This window comes from Tamandua tetradactyla, chromosome 4 (genome assembly GCF_023851605.1).
Source record: "Tamandua tetradactyla isolate mTamTet1 chromosome 4, mTamTet1.pri, whole genome shotgun sequence".
In the NCBI taxonomy this organism is placed as follows: domain Eukaryota; kingdom Metazoa; phylum Chordata; class Mammalia; order Pilosa; family Myrmecophagidae; genus Tamandua; species Tamandua tetradactyla.
In genome coordinates, this window is record NC_135330.1 from 186,377,838 (window position 1) to 186,396,643 (window position 18,806).

General features: G+C 37.3%; 1 protein-coding gene across 5 annotated transcripts in view; it reads left to right on the forward strand.

Annotated features, from left to right (window-relative positions):
- IFT88 (intraflagellar transport 88) overlaps positions 1 to 18,806 on the forward strand; it is a 174,550-nt gene that overhangs the window by 68,672 nt on the left and 87,072 nt on the right. For all 5 annotated transcript variants that reach the window (XM_077158807.1, XM_077158806.1, XM_077158805.1 and 2 more), the window contains one exon: positions 483 to 569. In XM_077158807.1, coding sequence (XP_077014922.1) covers positions 483 to 569 — 87 coding nt within the window. The remainder of the gene's footprint in view (positions 1 to 482; positions 570 to 18,806) is intronic.

The following is an 18,806-nucleotide window of genomic DNA, read 5'->3' on the forward strand; positions in this document are numbered from 1 at the left end:
GAGAAGTTGGGGAGGGTGAATGCAGGTGAGGTGGACTCTTTAATCCCCTAAAGGGTAAGCTATATGTATTTTTTTTTAATTTAGTCCCCAAAGCAATTTTGCAAAGAAGCTATTAATATCTTTATTTTCCAGGTGAGAAATTTTAGATTCAGAGAGAGCAAATAATTTGTTCCAGTTCTATCATTAAAGCTCAATCTTTTTGACCAAATCTTATTACTTCCCTGAAAGTTAATTTTGAGTATATAAGTTTAGATTTTATTATTTAAAAAATATAATTAACATTTACCGTTGCTTGGAATAATTTATAATCAGGTGCTTTCTTGTGAAAGCATGTGTCAGGGTAGGTAAGTCTGAAGTAAATATGCATTGTTACTGTGTACCACAACTAAAATATTTTACTATATTGTCTGTATTTTCTCAAAGGAATAATTTGAATACTGACATATTATAATGTTAATAACCTTCAGATATTTCACTTCTAGGCTGTAGAGACCTTAAAAATGTTTGAAAAAAAGGACAGTAGAGTGAAAAGTGCAGCTGCAACCAACCTTTCATTCCTGTATTATTTAGTAAGTATTGTTTTTTACAACTAATTGTTGATCCTATATTTTTTGTTATTGAGGTGAAATAGACATAACATAAAATTAGCCATTTTAAAGTGAACAATTCAGTGACATTTAATACAATAACAATGTTGTGCAAGTACCCCTCTTTTCCCAAAACATGTTCATCATCCCGAAAGGAATCCCTATACTCATTAAGTGCTTTCTGCCACTTCTTTCTCCCTTCGACCTCTGGTAACCACCAATCTGCTTTGTATCTCTGTGGGTTTACCTAGTCTGGATATTTCATGTAAATTTAATCATATAATATAATTTTTTTTGTCTGACTGCTTATATTTAGCACAATGTTTACAAGATTCATCCAATTTGTAGCATGTAGCAGTACTTCTTTCCTTTTTATAGCTGAATTAATAGTGTATTTTATGTATATGCCATAATTTGATTTTGGACACTAAGGTTACTTCTACTTTTTGGCTATTGTGAATAGTGCTGCTGTGAACACTGATGTTCAAATATCTGTTTGAGTCCCTACTTTCATTCTTTGGGATTATGTACCTAGAGGTGGAATTGTTGGTTCATATGGTAATTCTGTTTAACTTTTTGAGAAACCACCAAAGTGTTCTCCATTAACAGCTGAATCATTTTGCATTCCCCCCAGCAATTTGCTGGGTTTCAGTTTTTCTACATCCTCACCAACACTTGCTGTTTTCCTTTTTTATATAATTCTCGCCATCTTGTGGGTGTGAAATGGTATCACATTGTCGCTTTGATTTGTGCTCTGATAAATGATGTTGAATACCTCTTCATGTACTTTTTGGCTGTTTATCTTCATCTTCTTTGGAGAAATGTCTAGTCAAGCCTTTTGCCCATTTTTTAGTTGGGTTGTTTGGGTTTTTCAAGTTGTGAGAATTATATATATGTTCTTGATATTAACCCTTATCAGATTTATGATTGGCAACTATTTTCTCCCATTCTCTGGGTTCTCTTTTCACTTTATTGATAATGTTCCTTTAACATACAAAATGTTTTAATTTTGTGATATCCAATTTATATGTTGTTCCTTTTGTTGCTCATGCTTTTGGTGTCATATCTGAGAATCCAGAATTCGCATCCTGTCTTTTCTTCTAAACGTTTATGATTTTTAGCTCTTATATTTAGGTTGATGATCCATTTTGAGATAATTTGTGTATATGGTATGAGATAGAGGTCCAACTTTAAATTTTTACTTCATATAGTATTTTTACATTGCTAAATTTCCAACTAAGGCTCATGTCTGGTGAAATTCCCCAAAGAAAATTGGTGGAGAGCATAAGTATAATGAGAAGTATAGAGGAATCTGAGTACCTATACTGGGCCAGTGTTGGGTTTGCAGAGAAGAATAAGAGTACCATTTCTGAAGAGAAGGAAAAGAGAAAAATTGTGCCAGTAAGCATAGCATAACATCATAAAATTATAGAGCTTTAGAGTTGAAAGCTATGCTGGAGAGGCATTTCAACTCTTCATTTTAGTAATCAAGAAACTAAGGTCTTAGGTTAAATGATTTATATTAGATTACCACAATAATAATCCATTGATCCTCTAATAGATACCACTCATTGGGAATATCAAAGTCCTAAAATCTCCCTTAAAGGAAGCTTTCTTCATTTGGAACAAAGAAGGTGGTTAGTCAAATATAAACGACAGAAAGAGGAAAAAAGGGAAGGAAGAAAAGTCCAGACTAGAGCTAATAAATGTTTCAGAAATTCATAGGTAACAGAAAACCTTTTAATTTAGGGCTTTCAAAAAGGTTTCACAGTAAACCCCTATCTTGAAGTTCAGAACACAGATGAGAGAGAAAGAGGCATTTTAAGACAATGACAAATGAAATAAATTAAAGCACAGGGGCAAAAAAGTGGTAGGAGGGGAAATGTACATAAGAAAACATCCCTGGCCAAGATGGCGGCTTAGCAGTGTGCGCGTTTTAGTTCATCCTCCAGAACAACTACGAAATAACCAGAAACAGTACAGAACAGCTCCTGGAGACACGACAGTGACCACACACACAGCGTACCCCAGTCTGGACCAGGTGGACCAGCTGCGAGCCTCCCCAGAACCGTGAGTTCCACAAGCAGCAGCGCCCGGTGCCCCTCCCCCACAGGTGGCTTCCCAGAGAGAAGGGAAAAAGACTCGAACAGCAGCAGGGCTTGAGTCCAACCAAACACCAATTGTGGCATTAATTAACAAATTCTGACTACTAAAAATAGGCCCCCAGCTCAGGCGAACCTGGTCAAGGCGGAGGTCACTTATTGGGCTAACTGAAAAAGAGGAAAGGGGAGGAAACAGAGGTTTTTGTGGCTGTGTTTCTACGGAGACTTGGCTGCCTCTGGATTCAGCGGCAGGACTACTCGGGCTGCAACTGCCCCAGGCATAGGCAGAAACGGACTGCTTTCAGGGCTGTTTCCCACCTGTGCCTTCCCCAGGGGAGGAGTGAAGTCCAACTCGGGTGGAATCCTTCCCTCAAGGAATTCAGAACCCAGGGCTTGGCAGTTTGAAGTCATTAAAACCAGCCTACAACCTCTCCTCAGTCTCCACCATGCCTCCAGCAAGGAAAGTCTTCCAGAGTTAAAGGTGCCGCAACATCTTTTGCTGGTGGGACCTGCAGGCAGACAAGCGCCACATACTGGGCAGGATAAGAAACACGGAGCCCAGAGACTTCACAGGAAAGTCATTTAACCTGCTGGGTTTCACCCTCAGGAAAAACTGACGCAGGTGACTCCTTTCCCCTGATAGGAGGCCCATTTAGTCTGGGAAAACCCAGCTGGAGTCTATAATACCTACGTAGACCCTCCTAAGGGTGGGGAGGGAAAAGGCACCATACAAGCAGGGCAAGAAACAAGAAAATAAGAACTGAAAAATTATCCTCTGTAAAACAAAACCTAAGCTAGAGGTCCAGAAAAAGCTGAACTGAAGGTCAAACAACAGATAGACAACAAATTCATCCAGCAAGAAAACCCGAGGTAAAGGAGTGAAAGCAATCTCCAGAATAAACTAATTAAGATAATTAAACGTCTAGACGCCAGCAAAAAATAACAAATCACACCAGGAAAATTGAAGATATGGCCCAGTCAAAGAAACAAACCAATAGTTCAAATGAGATACAAGATCTGAAACAATTAACAGAATGTAAGAACAGACATGGAAAACCTCATCAAAAACCAAATCGGTGAATTGAGGGAGGATATGAAGAAGGCAAGGAATGAACAAAAAGAAGAAATCGAAAGTCTGAAAAAACAAATCACAGAACTTATGGGAATGAAAGGCACAGTAGAAGAGATGAAAAAAGCAATGGAAACCTACAATGGTAGATCTCAAGAGAGAGAGCTTAGGATTAGTGAACTGGAGGACGGAACATCTGAAATCTGACAAGAAACAGAAACTGTAGGGAAAAAAATGGAAAAATGTGAGCAGGGACTCAGGGTATTGAATGATAATATAAAGCACACAAATATGCGTGTTGTGGGTGTCCCAGAAGGAGAAGAGAAGGGAAAAGGAGGAGAAAAACTAATGGAAGAAATTATCACTGAAAATTTCCTAACTCTTATGAAAGACCTACAATTATAGATCCAAGAAGTGCAGCGTACCCCAAAGAGACTAGATCCAAATAGACATGTCCAAGACACTTACTAGTCAGAATGTCAGAGGTCAAAGAGGAAGAGAGGATCTTGAAAGCAGCAAGAGAAAAGCAATCCATCCCATACAAGGGAAACCCAATAAGACTATGTGTAGATTTCTCAGCAGAAACCATGGAGGCAAGAAAACAGTGGGATGATATATTTAAATTACTAAAAGAGAAAAACTGCCAACCAAGAATTCTATACCCCGCAAAATTGTGCTTCAAAAATGAGGGAGAAATTAAAACATTTTCAGACAAAAAAATCACTGAGAGAATTTGTGACCAAGAGACCAGCTCTGCAAGAAATACTAAAGGGAGCACTAGAGACAAATACATAAAGACAGAAGAGAGAGGTATGGAGAAGAATGTAGAAAGAAGGAAAATTAGATATGACGTATAAAATACAAAAGGCAAAATGGTAGAAGAAAGTACTACCCGTACAGTAATAACACTAAATGTTAATGGATTGAACTCCCCAATCAAAAGACATAGATTGGCAGAATGGATTAAAAAACAGGATCCTACTATATGCTGTCTACAGGAAACACATCTTAGACCCAAAGATAAACATAGGTTGAAAGTGAAAGGTTTGGAAAAGATATTTCATGCAAATAACAACCAGAAAAGAGAAGGAGTAGCTATACTAATATCCAACAAATTAGACTTCAAATGTAAAACAGTTAAAAGAGACAAAGAAGGATACTATGTACTAATAAAAGGAACAATTCAACATGAAGACATAGCAATCATAAATATTTATGTACTGAACCGGAATGCCCCAAAATACATGCGGCAAACACTGAAAAGGGAAATAGACACATCTACCATAATAGTTGGAGACTTCAATTCGCCACTCTCATCAATGGACAGAACATCTAGACAGAGGATCAGTGAAGAAACAGAGAATTTGAATATTACAATGAATGAGCTAGACTTAACAGACATTTATAGGACATTATACCCCACAACAACAGGATACACCTTTTTCTCAAGGGCTCATGGATCATTCTCAAAGATAGACCATATGCTGGGTCACAAAGCAAGTCTCAACAAATTTAAAAAGATTGAAATCATACACAACACTTTCTCAGATCATAAAGGAATGTAGTTGGAAACCAATAACAAGCAGAGCGCCAGAAAATTCACAAATACATGGAGGCTCAACAACACACTCTTAAACTACCAGTGGGTCAAGGAAGAAATTACAAGAGAAATCAGTAAATATCTCTAGGCGAATGAAAATGAAAACACAACATATCAAAACCTATGGGATGCAGCAAAGGCAGTGCTAAGAAGGAAATTATTGCCCTAAATGCCTATATCAAAAAAGAAGAAAAGGCAAAAATGCAGGAATTAACTGTCCACTTGGAAGAACTGGAGAAAGAACAGCAAACTAACCCCAAAGCAAGCAAAAGGAAAGAAATAACAAAGATTAGAGCAGAAATAAATGAAATTGAGAACATGAAAACAATAGAGAAAATCAATAAGACCAGAAGTTGGTTCTATGAGAAATCAACAAGACTGATGGGCCCTTAGCAAGATTGACAAAAAGAAGAAGAGAGAGGGTGCAAATAAATAAGATCAGAAATGGAAGAGGAGACATAACAACTGACCTCACAGAAATAGAGGAGGTAATAACAGGATACTATGAACAACTTTACGCTAATAAATACAACAATGTAGATGAAATGGACAAGTTCCTAGAGAGGCATGAACAACCAACTTTGACTCAAGAAGAAATAGACGACCTCAACAAACCAATCACAAGTAAAGAAACTAAATCAGTCATTCAAAAGCTTCCCAAAAAGAAAAGTCCAGGACCAGACGGCTTCACATGTGAATTCTACCAAACATTCCAGAAAGAATTAGTACCAACTCTGCTCAAACTCTTCAAAAAAATCAAAGTGGAGGGAATGCTACCTAATTCATTCTATGAAGCCAACATCACCCTCATACCAAAACCAGGCAAAGATATTACAAAAAAAGAAAACTACAGACCAATCTCTCTAATGAATATAGATGCAAAAATCCTCAACAAAATTCTAGCAAATCGAATCCAGCAACACATTAAAAGAATTATATTTCATAACCAAGTAGGATTCATCCCAGGTATGCAAGGATGGTTCAACATAAGAAAATCAATTAATGTAATACACCATATCAACAAATCAAAGCAGAAAAATCACATGATCATCTCACTTGATGCAGAGAAGGCATTTGACAAGATTCAACATCCTTTCCTGTTGAAAACACTTCAAAAGATAGGAATACAAGGGAACTTCCTTAAAATGATAAAGGGAATATATGAAAAACCCACACCTAATATCATCTTCAATGCGGAAAAACTGAAAACTTTCCCCCTAAGATCAGGAACAAGACAAGGATGTCCACTATCACCACTGTTATCCAACATTGTGTTGGAAGTTCTAGCCAGAGCAATTAGACAAGAAAAAGAAATACAAGGCATCAAAATTGGAAAGGAAGAAGTAAACCTCTCACTGTTTGCAGATGATATGATACTATATGTCGAAAACCCTGAAAAATCCACAGCAAAACTACTAGAGCTAATAAACGAGTACAGCAAAGTGGCAAGTTACAAGATCAACATTCAAAAATCTGTAGTGTTTCTATATACTAGTAATGAACAATCTGAGGGGGAAATCAAGAAATGAATCCCATTTACAATTGCAACTAAAAGAATAAAATACTTAGGAATAAATTTAACTAAAGAGACAAAGACCTATACAAAGAAAACTAGAAGAAACTGTTAAAAGAATCACAGAAGACCTCTTCATGGATTGGAAGACTAAATATAGTTAAGATGTCAATTCTACCTAAATTGATTTACAGATTCAACACAATATCAATCAAAATCCCAAGAACTTACCTTTCAGAAATAGAAAAACCAATAAGCAAATTTATCTGGAAGGGCAGGGTTCCCCGAATTGCTGAAAGTATCTTGAGGAAAAAAAAAGGAAGCTGTAGGTCTCATGCTGCCTGACTTTAAGGCATATTATGAAGCCACAGTGGTCAAAACAGCATGGTCCTGGCATCAAAATACATATATTGACCAATGGAATTGAATAAAGTGTTCAGATATAGACCCTCTCACCTATGGACATTTGACCTTTGATAAGGTAGTCAAGTAACTCACCTGGGACAGAACAGTCTCTTCAATAAATGGTGCCTAGAGAACTGGATATCCATATGCAAAAGAATGAAAGAGGACCCGTATCTCACGCCCTATACAAAAGTTAACTCAAAATGGATCAAAGATCTAAACATCAAGTCTAAGACCATAAAACAGTTAGAGGGAAATATCTTATAAATCTTATTATTGGAGGCAGTTTTATAGACCTTACACCTAAAGCAAGAGCACTGAAGAAGGAAATAAACAAATGGGAGCTCCTCAAAATTAAACACTTTTGTGCACCAAAGAACTTCATCAAGAAAGTAGAAAGACAGCCTACACATGGGAGACAGTATTTGGAAATGACATATCAGATAAAGGTCTAGTATCCAGAATTTATAAAGAGATTGTTCAACTCAACAACAAAAAGACAGCCAACCCAATTACAAAATGGGTAAAAGACTTGAACGGAGACCTCTCAGAAGAGGAAATACAAATGGCCAAAAGGCACATGAAGAGATGCTCAATGTCCCTGGCCATTAGAGAAATGCAAATCAAAACCACAATGAGATATCATCTCACACCCACCAGAATGGCCATTATCAACAAAACGGAAAATGACAAGTGCTGGAGAGGATGTGGAGAAAGAGGCACACTTACCCACTGTTGGTGGGAATGTCAAATGGTGAAACCACTTCCAATGGTGGAAGGCAGTTTGGTGGTTCCTCAAAAAGCTGAATGTAGGATTGCCATATGACCCGGCAATACCATTGCTAGGTATCTACTCAGAGGACATAAGAGCAAAGACACAAACGGACATTTGCACACCAATGTTTATAGCAGTGTTATTTACTATTGCAAGGAGATGGAAACAGCCAAAATGTCCATCAACAGAGGAGTAGCTAAACAAACTGTGGTATATACATACGATGGAATATTATGCAGCTTTAAGACAGAATAAAGTTATGAAGTATGTAACAACATGGATGGACATTCAGAACATTATGCTGAGTGAGACTAGCTGAAAACTAAAGGACAAATACTGTATGGTCTCACTGATATGAACTGTCATTAGTGAATAAACTTGGATTATTTTGTTGGTAACAGAGACCATCAGGAGATAGAAATAGGGTAAGATATTGGGTAATTGGAGCTGAAGGGATGCAGACTGTGCAGCAGGACTGGATACAAAAACTCAGAAATGGACAGCACAATACTACCTAACTGTAATACAATTATGTTAAAACACTGAATGAAGCAGCATGTGAGAATGATAGAGGGAGGAGGGCTGGGGACATAAATGAAATCAGAAAGAAAGATATATGTTAAAGATTGAGATGGTATAATCTAGGAATGCCTATAGTGTATAACAGTAGTGAAATGTACAGTGTACAAATTTTAAAAATGTTTTTGCATGAGGAAGAACAAAGGAATGTCATTATTGCAGGGTGCTGAAAATAGATGGTAATTAATATTTTAAAATGTCACCTTATGTGTGAGACTAAAGCAAAAAAATGTTTATTTGTTACAAAATTTATATTTTGACTAGTGCATTTCCTAATATAACTATGTAGATAGTTTGATTGAACACCATAAGTACTTGGAATCTCAGGTAGGACATGAGATATTGTTAGTTGGTCCAGAGTGATGCCCCGATGAATCCCAGGGTGATTCGATCAGTGAGTGGAAAAGTATTTGCAAAGCCCCCTTTGGGGAATGGTGAGAATGGGGAGAAATTCAACTTCTCCAAGTTGAATTCTTGATATTCTCACAAGCAGTTTGGACAACCAAAGCTATAGGCTGAGCCTCTATATATAGGCTGAGTCTTGGGGTTTGTTCATATGAAACTTAAGCCCACAAAGGATAGGTCAAGTTTACTTAAAATATAGGCCTAAGAGTCACCCCCAAGAAAGCCTCTTTTGTTGCTCAGATGTGGCCTCTCTCTCCAGCCAAAACAACGAGCAGTCTCACCACCCTCCCCCTCTCTACATGGTACATGACTCCCAGGGGTATGGACCTTCCTGGCAATGTGGGACAGAGATCTTGGAATGAGCTAAGACTCAGCATCAAGGGATTGAGAAAAACCCTAGAATGAGCTGAGACTTAGCATCAAGGGATTGAGAAAACCTTCTCCACCAAAAGGGGGAAGAGGGAAATGAGACAAAGTGTCAATCGCTGAGAGATTCCAGAGTCGAGAGGTTATCCTGGAGGTTATTCTTATGCATCAAGTAGATATCATCTTGTTATTCAGGGTGTAATGGAGAGGCGGGAGGGAGCAGCCTGAAAATGTAGAGCTGTGTTTCTTGAGGATGACTGAATAATGATACAGCTGTCACAATGTGACTGTGTGATTGTGAAAACCTTGTGTCTGATGCTCCTTTTATCTACCTTGTCAACAAACGAGTAGAACATATGGAATAAAAAGAAATAATAGGGGGAACAAATGCTAAAATAAATTTAGTTTGAAATGCTAGTGATCAATGAAAGTGAGGGGTAAGGGGTATGGTAGGTATAATCTTTTTTTTGTCTTTCCTGTGTTTTATTTCTTTTTCTATTCTTTTTACTTCTTTTTCTGAATTAATGCAAATGTTCTAAGAAATGATGAATATACAACCAAGTGATGATATTGTGAATTACTGATTATGTATGTTGATGTTTTATTTGGTTTCTTAATTTTTAAATTAATAAATAAATTAAAAAAAAAAGAAAACATCCCTATGTTTTGTTCACCTATATTTCCAGTCCCTCTTGGTAGCTTCTGATAAGTCTACCACTGGGAATAATTGTCATGCTGAGCTTCTATGACCAGTGGAAATGTATTACGTCCCTCTTATATGTTAAGATGAAAAAAGTGGAGGCAGGGCAAGATGGCAGCATAGTGAGGTGTGGAATTAAGTTTGTCCTCCAGAGCAGGTAGTAAATAGCCAGGAATAGTACAGAACAACTGGTGGGGGAACATCAGTTACTGGACACACAGTATACACCAGCCTGGACCAGGTGAAACAGCTGAGATCCCACACAGAATTGTTAATCCCCCAAGCCACGGAGACTCATGCCCCTCCCCCATGGGCACTGCAGGCTGGTTCCCTAGGGGAAAGGAAATGGACTTGACTAGCAGCAAAGGCTTAGCTCAACCAAGATCCAATTATGGAATTAATTAACAAATTCTGACTACTGAAAATAGGCCCCCACCACAGAAAAACCTGCAATAAGCATTAAAGGTACTAGGAGTTTTTGCCCTGGCGAGAGGAGGTAGGGCCGATGGAAAATTTTAAAAGTGGCTTTTTGAGTTGGACAGCACAAAATACTGGGAAAAGCCTGGACTTAGGAGGTACATAGACCCTTGAAAGGAGGTACATAGACCCTTGAAATATACAAAGCCACATACCAGCTCAAACTGTTGATTGACTGACCCAAGGAGAGGGGTCCCACTCTGAAAAGGCTTTTTTTTTTTTTGCTATTTTTCTACTCTTTAACAGCTCACTAGATAGAAGTAGAAGCACTCTTAGGCTCCAGTATTGCTCCAGGCAAGGGTGGAATTAAGTTTGTCTGAAAGACCAAGTAACTAGTCAGGTGAACAGAGTTAATGCCCTAAAGGGTGTATTCTTCTCCAAGAGAAAGGTCGGGCCCAGCTCAAGAGGAATTCCTCCTTCAAGGAATTCAAGCACCAGGAACAGAAAAACGGAAGCAATTAAAGCCATCATATTACTTTACCTCTGTCTCAACCACATATCTAGCAGGGCAACTGCTGAAATTAAAGGCACCACATCACTTTAAGCTGGTGGAAGCTGTGAGCAGACAAGCAACATATGCTGGGCAGGATAGGAAAAGTACAGAATCTAGGGGCTTCATAGGGAAATGACAACATGTTCAGTCTCACCTGCAGGGAAAACTGATGCTGGTGACTCTTTCCTCCAGAGACATAGGCCTTTGTGGTCTGGGAAAATCTAACTGGGGTCTATAATATCCGAGGAGATCCTCCTCCTCAGAAATAAGGCTCTATATAGGCAAGGCAAGAAACAGAAAATCAAGAACTAAAAAATTCTGATCAGTTAAACAGAACCTATGCTAGAAGTCTAGAATAAATTGAATGGAATGTCAGAGAACAGATAGAGAACAAAGCCATCCAGCAAGAAAATCCTAGGAAAAAGAGTGAAAACAACCTCCAGAATAAACTTACTTAAAAATAGACATACTCTAAGACACTTACTAATTAGATTATCAAATATCAAAGACAAAGACAGAATTTTGAAAGCAGCAAGAGAAAAGCAATCCATCACATACAAGGGAAGCCCATAAGACTATGTGTGGATTTCTCAGCAGAAACTATGGAGATGAGAAAAACTGCCAGCCAAGAATTCTATATCTAGCAAAATCATCCTTCAGAAATGAGGGGGACATTAAAATATTTTCAGAAAAACAGTCACTGAGAAAATTTGTTACTAAGAGACCAGCTCTAGAGAAATACTCAAAAGGAAGCACTATAGGCAGATAGGAAAACACAGGAGAGAAAAGAGGAGTGTAGAAATGAAGATTATCAGTATTGTTAAAAAGGAGAAAAAAAAGATATGAAATATCCAAAAGACAAAATGGTAGAAGAAAGTACTGCCTTTACAATGATAATATTAAATGTTAATGGATTAAACTCCCCAGTCAAGAGACAAAAGACACAGACTGGCAGAATGGATTAAAAGATAAGACTCATCTATATACTGTCTATAGGAGACTAATTTTAGACTCAAGGACAAAATAGATTGAAAGTGAAAGGTTGAAAAAATATATTTCATGCAAACAGCAATCAGAAAAGAGCAGGAGTAGCTATACTAATATCTGTCAAATTAGACTTCAAATGTAAAACAATCCATATGTTTTACTCATCTGTCAATAAGGTAGATTAAAGAAGCATCAGACACAAGGTTTTCACAATCACATAGTCACATTGCGAAACAAATGCAAAACAGTTAAAAGAGACAAATAAGGATACCATGTATTAATAAAAGGAAAAATTCAACAAGAAGACATAAGAATCATAAATATTTATGTACTGACCCACAGTGCTCCAAAGTACATAAAGCAAACCCTGAAGGAAAGAATAGACACCTCTACCTTATTAGTTGGAGACTTCAATTCCCCGTTCTCAGAAATGTATTAAACATCTAGACAAAGGATCAGTAAAGAAACAGAGAATTTGAATAATACAGTAAATGAATTAGACTTAACAGACATTCACAAAACATTACACCCCACAACAACAGGATACACATTTTTCTCCAGTGCTCATGGGTCATTCTCAAGGATAGACCATATGCTGAGACCACAAAGCAAGTCTCAGTAACAGTAAGTTTTAAAAGATTGAAATCATACAAAACACTTTCTTGGATCACAATGGAATGAAGCTGGAAGTCAATAGCAGGCAGAGTGCCAGAAAATTCACAGATATTTGAAGGCTAAACAATATACTCTTAACCAGTGTCAAAGAATAAATTACAAGATAAATCAGTTAATATTTTGAGGCAAATGAAAATGAAAACACAACATATCAACATTTATGGGCTACACCAAAGGCAGCTACGGGAGAAATTTATTGCCTTAAATGCCTATATTAAAAAAGGAGAAAGAGCAGAAGTTGAGGACTGTTCACTTGGAAGAACTAGAGAAGGAACAACAAACTAACCCCAAAGCAAACAAAAGGAAAGAAATAATGAAGAGCAGAAATAAATGAAATTGGGAACATGAAAACAATTGAGAAACTCAACAAAACCAGAAGTTGGTTCTTTGAGAAAATCAATTAAATCAGTGAACCCTTAGCTAGGTTGAAAAAAAAAAAGAGGATGCAAATAAATAAAATCAGAAATGGAAGAGGAGACATAACCACTGACCCTGCAGAAATAAAAGAGGTAATGAGAGGATACTATGAGCAATTATATGCTAATAAACTAGACATCCTAGATGAAATAGACAACTTCCTAGAAAAGCATGAACAACCAACATTGACTCAAGAAGAAATAGACGACCACAACAAACCAATACCAAGTAAAGAGATTGAATCAGTCATCAAGAAGCTCCCAGAAAGGAAAAATCCAGGACCAGATGACTTCACATATGAATTCTACCAAGCATTCAAGAAAAAATTAGTACCAATCGTGCTCCAATTCTTCAAAAAAATTGAAGATGAGGGAAAGCTACTTACCTCATTTTAGGAAGTCAGTATCACTCTAGAACCAAAGCTAGAAAAAGATACTCTGAGAAAAGAAAATAACACACCAGTCTCTTTAATTAAATATAGATGCAGATATCCTCAACAAAATACTTGCAAATTGAATCCTGCAGCACATTAAAAGAATTATACACCATGACCAAGTGGGATATATATACCAGGTATGCAAGTATGGTTCAATATAAGAAAACCAATCAATATAATACACCATATCAATAAATGAAAGTGGAAAAACCACATGATCATCCTTAATGATGCAGAAAAGGCATTTGACAAAAGTCAGCATCCTTTCTAGATGAAAACACTTCAGAAGATAGAAATAGAAGGGAACTTACTCAACATGATAAAGAGAATTTATTAAAAAACCACAGCTAACATCATCCTCAACGGGGAAAGACTGAAAGCCTTACCTCTAAGATCAGGAGCAAGACAAGGATGCCCACTGTCACCATTGTTATTGAACATTGTGCTGGAAGTTCTAGCCAGAGCAATTATACAAGAAAAAGAAATAAAAGGCATCTGAATTGGAAAGGAAGAAGTAAAACTCGCATTGTTTACAGATGCTATGATACTATATGTCAAAAATCCTGAAAAATCTGCAGCAAAGCTACTAAAGCTAATAAATGAGTACAGCAAAATGACAGGGTACAAGAGCAACACTCAAAAATCAATAGTGTTTCTATACATTAGTAATGAGCAAACTGAGGAGGAAATCAAGAAAAAAATTCAATTTGTAGTAGCAACCAAAATAATCAAACATAAATTTAACTAAGGACACAAAAGACCTGTACACAAAAAACTAGAAGAAATTGCTAAAAGAAATCATGGAAGACCTAAATAAATGGAAGGGCATACAGTGTTCATGGATTGAAAGACTGACTATAGTCAAGATATCAATTCTACCCAAATTGATTTATAGTTTCAGTGCGATACCAGTTAAAATCACAACAACTTACTTTGCAGAAATAGAAAAACCAATAACCAAATTTATTTTCAAATTTATTTGAAAGGGAAGGGTGCCCCGAATAGCTAAAAATATCTTGTAAAAGAAAAATGAAGCCAGAAGTCCCACACTACCTGACTTTAAGGCGTATTATGAAGCTACAGTGGTCAAAACAGGATGGTACTGGCATAAAGATAGATATGCTGAACAATGGTATCGAATAGACTGTTCAAAATAGACTCTCTCATCTATGAACAACTGATTTTTGATAAGGCACTCATGCCAACCCACCCTGGACAGATCAGCCTCTTCAGTAAATGGTGCTTGGAGAATTGGATATCCATATCCGAAAGAATGGAAAAGGATCCATATCTCACACCCTATTGAATAATTGACTCAAAATGCATCAAAGATCTAAACATTAGAGCTAAGACCATAAAACTTTTAGAAAAAAATGTAGGGAAATATCTTATAAATCTTATAATAGGAGGTGAGTTCCTAAACCTTACACTCAAAGCACAAGCACTGAAAAAAAATTGATAAATGGGAACTCCTCAAAATTAAACACTTTGTGCATCAAAGAACTTTTTCAGGAAAGTACAAAGGCACCTATGCAATGGGAGACAATATTTGGAAACCACGTATCAGTTAAGAGTTTAGTATTCTTAATAGATAAAGAGATTCTTCAGCTCAACAACAAAAAGACAGACAACCCAATTTTAAAAATGGATCAAAGATATGAACAGATACTCCTCAGAAGAGGAAATATAAATGGCTAAAAGGCACATGAAAAGATGCTCAATTTCACTGGGTATTAGGGAAATGCAAATCAAAACCACAATGAGATAGCATTTCATACCTACTATTTACAATTGCTAAGAAATGGAAACAGCCCAAATGTCCATCAACATATGAGTGGCTAAACAAGGTGTGGTATATATGTAATATTACTATGGAATATTACATAGCTCCAAGACAGAATACTAAGTCATGAAGCATGTAACAATGTGGATGAACCATGAGGACATTGTGCTGTGTGAGATTAGCCAGAAGCAAAAGGACAAATACTGTATGGTCTCACTAATATGAGCTAACACTAATGAGTGAACTTTGGAGTTGAAATTAAGAACACAGGTGATCAGGAGATAGAAATAGGATAGAGATTGGGCATTTGGTGCTGAAGGAATACAGATTGTGTAAAGGACTGATTGTAAAACAATTCAGAAATGGATAACACAATACTACCTGATTGTAGCACAATAATATAAATACACTGATGAAGTTGAATGTGAGTATGATTGAGGGTGAAGGGCTGAGGGCACATATGAAACTAGAAGGAAAGACAGAGGATAAAGACTGAAACGTTATGTGCTGGTTTGAAAGGATGTGTGCCCCCTAGAAAAGCCATGTTTTAATCAAAATCCCATTTCATATAGGTAAAATAGTCCCTATTCAATACTGTCTGTTTGAAACTGTAATCAGGTCATCTCCCTGGATGATGCGATTTAGTCAAGAGTGGTTGTTAAGCTGAATTAGGTGAGGATGTGTCTCCACGCATTTGGGTGGGTCTTGACTGGTTTGTTGGAGTCCTATAAAAGAGTAAATGTTTTGGAGAATGGGAGATTCAGAGAGAGCAGAGAATGCTGCAGCACCACGAAGCAGAGAGTCCACCAACCAGCACCCTTTGGAGATGAAGAAGGAAAAACGCCTCCCGGGGAGCTTCATGAAATCAGAAGCCAGGAGAGAAAGCTAGCAAATGACGCCGTGTTCGCCATGTGCTCTTCCAGCTGAGAGAGAAACCCTGAATGTGTCTGCCATGTGCCTTCTCATTTGAGAGAGAAACCCTGAACTTCATCGGCCTTCTTGAACCAAAGTATCTTTCCCTGGATGGATGCCTTAGATTGGACATTTCTATAGACTTGTTTAAATTGGGACATTTTCTCGGCCTTAGAACTGTAAACTAGCAACTCATTAAATCCCCCCTTTTAAAAGCCATTCCGTTTCTAGTATATTGAATTCCAGCAGCTAGCAAACTAGAACACGGTATAACTTAGGAATGCCTAGAGTGAACAGCGTTGATGATTAAATGTACAAATAAAAAATGTTTAGGATGAGGGAGAACAAATGAATATCATCATTGCCACATATTATAAATGGATGATATAAGGGAAAACAAGCTAGGGTCTATAGTCAACAGTCTATAGTTTCCACTGAATGTAATAAAGGCATTATGCCAAAACTAGATGTCAACAGGTGGGGGCCATGGGGGAGGGGTATGGATTCTTTGTGGAAGAAAAGGAAGTGTCTTCATATACATTATGGTAATGAGGTCATGTCTGTGTTCTTAAGTCGGATTGTATGATGTGTGAATAAAACTGTTTAAAAAGGAACAAAGAGAAACAAGTGCTAGAGAAAATGTGGAGAAAGAGATGTACCTATTCACTGTCAGTAGGAAAACTGAAAGGTGCAACCCCTTGGAGGGCAGTGTGGTGGTCCCACAGGAAACTAGTGGTGGGGTTGCCATATGATGCTGAAACCCTGTTGTTCTGTATATACCTGGAGGAACTGAGTGTGGACACATGAATGGACGTTTGCACACTGGTGTTTCCTGTGGCAGTATTTGCAATCCTCAATGGATGGAGGTGGCCTAAGGATATAACAACTGAGGAATGAAAGGGAAAACTATGATGTATATGTACAATGTACTACTGAGCAGCCACAAGAAGAAATGAAGTTGTGAGGCATGCACCTAGTTGTGACCTTAAGGTCTGTTTGTTGAATGAAATGTCAGGAACAAAAAGACAAATAGTGTCAGGCCTCAATCATGGACTATTATATAAAAGGTTTGTGAGCTAAAGTTGAGAGCATGGGTTATCAAGTTGGGGCCTATTGTAAAGGGTCCCAGATTGTAAGCTCTTACAGCAGATACATATATTCAGGAATTGTAACCGTTATTTCTGAATTCTGAGATACTGAGTTGTTTGCATATAACCTGGTCATTCCCAGAAATATCAGGTATTTATGTGATACCTGAGATGTAGAGTTAGAGTTCTGAAGTTATGAAAATCAGCTGTACTCCATACAAGAGCTGTTTAAAAAGTTGAAAAAGGCATCAGAAGTTAGAGTTGAGATATGAATGAAGCTGATCTGGATAGGTTAAGGTAGAGCAGAATACAAGGTAAAGAATGATATCAACCATATTCTAAAACTTCAACTACTGTGTGAGACCAAAGGGAGAAAGGTTTATTTGGTGCAAAATTCATATTTTGGGTAGTATATTACCTAAGTTAACTTGTATGGTCAGTTTAGTTGAACACCATAAGCACATGGAATCTTGAATAGAGTATGAATTTTTCTTGGTTTGTCTAGGTTAGTGTGATGCCCCAATATATCCCAGTGTAATTTGGGCAGTGAATAAAGAAGTATCTGCAAAGTCCTCTTGGGGGACTGGGGAGAAAGGAGGAAGTATTCAATTTCCCCATTTGGAGAATTTCTGACACTCTCTTGAGCAACGGAGACATCCAAATCAATAGGCCAAGCCCTCAATCTTGTGGTTCACCCTATGAAACTTATTCCTGCAAAGGATAGGCTAAGCATACTTGAAATTAGGCCTAAGAGTCATTGGCAGGTGAACTCACTGCCCTTCTCCCTGCATGGGACATGACTCCCAGGGGTTTAAATCTCCCTGGCAATATGGGACAGAACTCCCAGGATAAACCAGAACCTCACATTAAGGGATTGAGAAAATCTTCTTGACCTAAAGGGGTAAGAGAGAAATGAAACAAAGTTTCAATGACTGAGAGATTTCAGACAGAGTGGAGAGAATATCCTGGAGGTTATTCCTACACATTATACAGATATACCTTTTTAGTTGATGGTATATTGGAGTGGTTGGAGGGAAGTACCTTAAACTGTTGAGCTGTGTTCCAGTAGCCTTGATTCTTGAAGATGATTATATAAATATGTAACAATCTGTGTGATTGTGAAAACATTGTGTTGATGCTCCTTTTATCCAGAGTATGAACATATGAGTAAAAAAATAAGATAACAAACAAATAAATAATAGGGGGTATAAGGGTTGAAATAAATTGGGTAGATGGAAATACTAGTGGTCAGTGAGAGGGAGGGGAATAGGGTATGGTATCTATGAGTGTTTTCTTTTTATTTCTTTTTCTGGAGTGATGCAAATGTTATAAAAATGATCATGGTTATAAAAAATGATCACATACAACTATGTGATGATATTGTGAGCCATTGATTGTACACCATGTATGGAATGTATGTGTGTGAAGATTTGTCAA